Source organism: Brassica oleracea, chromosome C4, assembly GCF_000695525.1.
Source record: "Brassica oleracea var. oleracea cultivar TO1000 chromosome C4, BOL, whole genome shotgun sequence".
NCBI lineage: Eukaryota > Viridiplantae > Streptophyta > Magnoliopsida > Brassicales > Brassicaceae > Brassica > Brassica oleracea.
This window is the reverse complement of record NC_027751.1, coordinates 16,667,194-16,672,176: the sequence shown is the minus strand read 5'-3', so window position 1 is coordinate 16,672,176 and position 4,983 is coordinate 16,667,194. Positions and strand designations below refer to the sequence as shown.

The 4,983-nt window shown below is 26.2% G+C and overlaps 1 protein-coding gene across 1 annotated transcript in view; it reads left to right on the top strand.

Annotated features, from left to right (window-relative positions):
* The window catches only part of LOC106340731 (hydroxymethylglutaryl-CoA lyase, mitochondrial-like), a 2,063-nt gene extending 622 nt beyond the window's left edge, over positions 1 to 1,441 (top strand). Inside the window, exons 3-8 of the mRNA XM_013779578.1 lie at positions 113 to 247; positions 323 to 467; positions 544 to 653; positions 777 to 913; positions 1,018 to 1,133; positions 1,222 to 1,441. Coding sequence (XP_013635032.1) covers positions 120 to 247; positions 323 to 467; positions 544 to 653; positions 777 to 913; positions 1,018 to 1,133; positions 1,222 to 1,287 — 702 coding nt within the window. The 5' untranslated portion in view covers positions 113 to 119 and the 3' untranslated portion in view covers positions 1,288 to 1,441. The remainder of the gene's footprint in view (positions 1 to 112; positions 248 to 322; positions 468 to 543; positions 654 to 776; positions 914 to 1,017; positions 1,134 to 1,221) is intronic.
* Positions 1,442 to 4,983: the final 3,542 nt, after the last annotated feature.

Here is a 4,983-nt window from a genome sequence, read left to right as displayed (position 1 = left end):
AATATTTTATAAAAAGAAAAAAAAAAAAAAAAAAAAAAAGGAATGATGTTGTTCAAATTATTATTCTGGAACATATTTTGAGCAACGAACGAATCTGACGATTTTTCTCCAGAAAAAAGATGCAGAGGAATGGGGTGAGAAGAGCACATTCTTTATGGCGCAAGAGTTTAACACACAACTTGCCTCATCATCCTTCTATTGACAAGTTCCAGGGAAGAGATTATTGCAGCACCTCAAACAGTTGCAAGTGAGTGCTCTCATTCCTTTTTTTATTGGATGTTGAAGGCATCTTCCATTCTTATACTCTTCTTTTGAGTTTCAGCGATGATAAAAGCTTCGGCAAAGAGTCATTTCCATGGAAAAGGCATTCTAGGAAAGTATCTCAACGACAACTTCTATTTGGGAACTCAACAGTTTCTGGGACTCTATGGGAACCAAAACATTTTCACACCTTTAGCAATGACAAGGTAATTTCCAGGAGCATAAATATCTCCAAAATGATTAATCTTTTCTTAAAAAAAGTTTCTTACTCTTATTCTTCAGAGATATCGTGCTGTTGAGATATCGTGCTGTTGCCACTGCTGCAAAGGAGCACTCTTGAGATATCGTGCTGTTGCCACTGCTGCAAAGGAGCATTCCATCCCTGTCCGTGGGTAACGTGTTTCTATTTGCTTCTTTCCCTACTTTAGTTCTTTAACCTTAGTTATTATTTGATTATGTGCTTTATGGTTTCTCACCTTCTCTCATTTCGATGATAATATTTTCCAATGTTGAAGGTACGTATCTTGCGTGGTCGGGTGTCTAGTGGAAGGAGCGGTTCCACCCTCAAAAGTAGCGCATGTCGTTAAAGAGCTCTATGACATGGGCTGCTTTGAGATTTCTCTTGGTGATACAATTGGAATCGGCACTCCTGGTATTTGTTTTCTAAGTGTTCCTTCCCCTCATTAATCAATTTTCTCTGTTCTGAATTGTTTTTCTTTTTTTTTTAACAGATTCTGTTCTTATAAAATGAATCAGGTTCTGTGGTTCCCATGCTTGAAGCCGTGATGGCAGCTGTGCCAGCGGAAAAGCTGGCTGTTCACTTCCACGATACCTATGGACAAGCTCTTGCAAACATATTGGTATCTCTCCAAGTAAGTCTAAGAAAATAGAATTTTATAGAAATTCTTTCATTTATGGGTTTGACTGACATGTGTTTGTGGAAAAAAATAATAAAAACAGATGGGAATAAACATAGTAGACTCATCAGTTGCTGGATTAGGCGGTTGCCCATCATACCAAAAATAAGTATGGAAAAGTTGGTAAAATAGAACAAAATTTCAATATGTTTCTCTTTAGCATAAAAGTCAACCTAAGTTTGTTCTCGTAGTATAATATCTATTCTATTTCACAACTTCACTTCATGTGTGATTTTTAAGTTGGACCATTTTAAATAAGTTTATTAATTGCATATTTGTTGTTATCTTCATAATATCCCAACAATATATCCTTATTCAATTTAATATCCTCATTAATGATTAAATAATTCTTACTAAACACAAATCTAATTATTTCATTAATGGGTAGCATTTCATATATTTAGACTCTCGATTTATTATCTTATTGATTATACCAAATGGTCTTAATTGAATTTTTCCGTGGAAGCTATGACATTTCATATAAACATTTATTTGAAAACTATGCCATTAAAGAACATTTGTTAGAAATTTTTTCTTTCTCGCGCTGTAAATCTAACATATGTTATTTGATATGCAATATACTTTTAATATTGTTGTGCTATTATTGACAATTATACGAAATCATACTCTTAGTATGCTAATTTATTTTATTATTTAACCAAATAATTAAATTAATAGTATTTTATTGTACTTACTAAAAATAAACTATTCAAAGAAAAGTTTATAAAACTAATCGTTTTTAATTATTATTTTCCTGTTTTTATAAGAAATTACCAAACAATATATAGTTGAGATATTTTTCAAATCCTAACTACCATCATTATACTTATTTTAAATTTATAATGCATATATTTTGAAAATAATATCTAGGATAATAATATTGACTACGGTTAATTAATATTTCGACAATGTCTTAAACATTGTTTGGTAACATTTTCAATACAACATTTAGACCAATATTAATATCAATACCTTTTCTCTTTTTCGTTTACCGTCAATGTTATGACATGTGAATTAATATTGGCATCCACCATTAAAAAAAACTAACATAGAAACGGCCTCATTTTGGGAAAAAGCAAAACTAACTAAATTATTTCAAAATGATGATTAAGCAATACTAACCAATAAAATAACAACAAATGTTTATAATAGCACAATATAAACTTTAAGCATAAACCAACATATTTCTTAATATATCATATACATAATTTTAAAATTTGTTAAAATAGTTTATTGTTTGTAAATAAGTATATAGTTTTTTTTTATATATGTTCACTTTATATAGTTTATTAGGATTGCAAATAAGTACTAAGTATATAGTTTTTTATATATGTTCACTTTAAAAATAATTTTTTTAATAGTTTATTAATTGATAAATATTCATTTTAAAAATATAGACATAAATGTATTAAATTTTTAATGAGGATTGATATATGCTAAATAATTTAAATATCAATATAATGTACTTAAATATATTTATTTATAAATATTCAAAATAAATTTATAGTTGATAATTTAGATTTGCATTGATGAAATTCAGATGATGCATAATTATACTAACTAAATTCTAAAATTTGCGATAAAAATCTCAACTTTAATATTAATATAATTTTAAGATGCACAATTCTTTTTAAAGAGTCTTAGATGATTGATTCATATAACTTACTTTGGAAAATATAACATATATTTGGCAAACTATTATAGACATATAAACATACACAAGTACACTAAATAATTATATCTATAACCAAATACAATTGAAAATGGTCCATATAGTAAAATATGATCAAATGAAAAATAACTTATGTAATGTATTATTCAATTGGTTTAACTTCTAAACACAATATAAATAGTTAACATACGCTCAAACATGGAAAACTGTTGATCATTTATACTATGTTAAAAATGAACAAAATCCGCGCGGTTACGCGGATCAAAACCTAGTATTCTATTAAAACCGAAGTACAGAATAATATTTGCATATTTTTAAGTATTTTTACAGATTTTCATTCAATTTTTAACTAATTCTAATCACTTTATTTATTTAGTTTTCTAAATAATTCGACATCATTTATTACAAACATAATTTAGATATGAAGTGTTTTATTCTATCTTTTACATTTTTTTTATCACTCTTTTTAACTACTTCATTAATTATCTTTTCTATAATATTTTGACAACATATATTTACATATTAACCATAATAATTTGACATCTTTGAATGAAACAGATTTATTTGTGACAAGAATTCAAAATGGTTAACAAAGAATTTTTTTAAAAAAATTACAGAATCAGTTAGGCATAGACATTTGGATACCCGTTCAAGTTCGGGTTGTTTCTTTTGCGTATCGTGTTTTTGGGTTTTGAAATTAGGCTACATTCGAGTATTATAAATTTTCGGATGGGTTTTGAGTCAGGTCCTTCCAAGTCCTGATAAATTAGGTTTTTAGTGTATAGAAACTCGAAAATATCCAAAATTTTAGTATCTGAAACAGACTTGAATATTTGTACCAAAAGTAAACAATACTAACCGATTCTAGACATGTATTTTGAATCCAAACTAAAAATAAACGTAGTACCCTATGCGGTTCAATTCTAATATATATAAACCTAAAAATACTCAAATACTTATACAACTATATGTAACACTAATAATAAAAAAAAATATTAATTCATAAAAAATTAAAAATGAACATTCGCACATGAGTACGGATGTTAATCTCGAGTGTTTGCTTAAAACCCAATATAACCCTTGTTTTATCATTTAGTAATTTAAAAACTATTTTTTTTTTTAAAACTAATTTCTATATAAAAATTAGAAACAAAAACCTAACTATGGTATTTTATGTGTATATGTAGCATAATTTCTCTATAATATATAATAAATATGACTGTGCACAAAAAAAAAAAAAGTAATAAAAATGACAAATATAAATAGAGTAGAGAATTCGGCCAAAAAAACACTCAACTTTGCACGAATTGCCAAAAGAAACATGAATTTTTGGGCTGACCAAAAAAACACCAAACTTTCATTGACTTTAAAATTAATTAACAATGTTTTCGTTGACTTGCCAATTTAGCACGCCGTCAACAAATTTAACAGAAATATTTGACGTCGTTTATTGTTGGCGTTAAGTGAAACGACGTCGTTTTCAAATGAGATGAAACGACGTCGTTTTACATGATTTGAAATTAAAAATATGTAGACCCCTGGATTCGAACCCAGGTTGTTTGGTCAAATGGCAAGGTCTTTTACCACTAGGCTAGTGGAACTTTCAATGTTCTTACTAACATGTTTACTTTTATGTGGTACTAATTGAAAATAAAAATATTCTCTAAAAACTTAAAAAAATCTTTAAAATTGCAAAAAATTGAAAAATAAGAAATTTTTTATAAAATCAATTTTGAAATTAAAATTGAAAATAAATTTTATTTTTCTTTTTAAAAAATAAAAACTCTTCCAAAATTTTCTATAAAATTAAAACGAACTTTAAATTCCAAAAAATTGAAAAAAAATAAAGAAATTTTTTATAAAATTAATTTTGAAATTAAAATAGAAAATAAAATTTTATTTTTTCTTTTCATAAAATAAAAAATCTTTCAAAATTTTCAATTTTTTTAATACATTTGCTAAAAGTTGAAATTAATTATACACACATAAAAAGTTGATAGTTGTAACTTTAATTTTTTGCATTTTATTATAATTTTTAAAAAATTTGGATTTTTTTAAAAAAATGAAAATTTTGGAAACTTTTTGACTTTTTAAAGAAAAGGAAATATTTTAATTTTAATTCAAAATTAATTT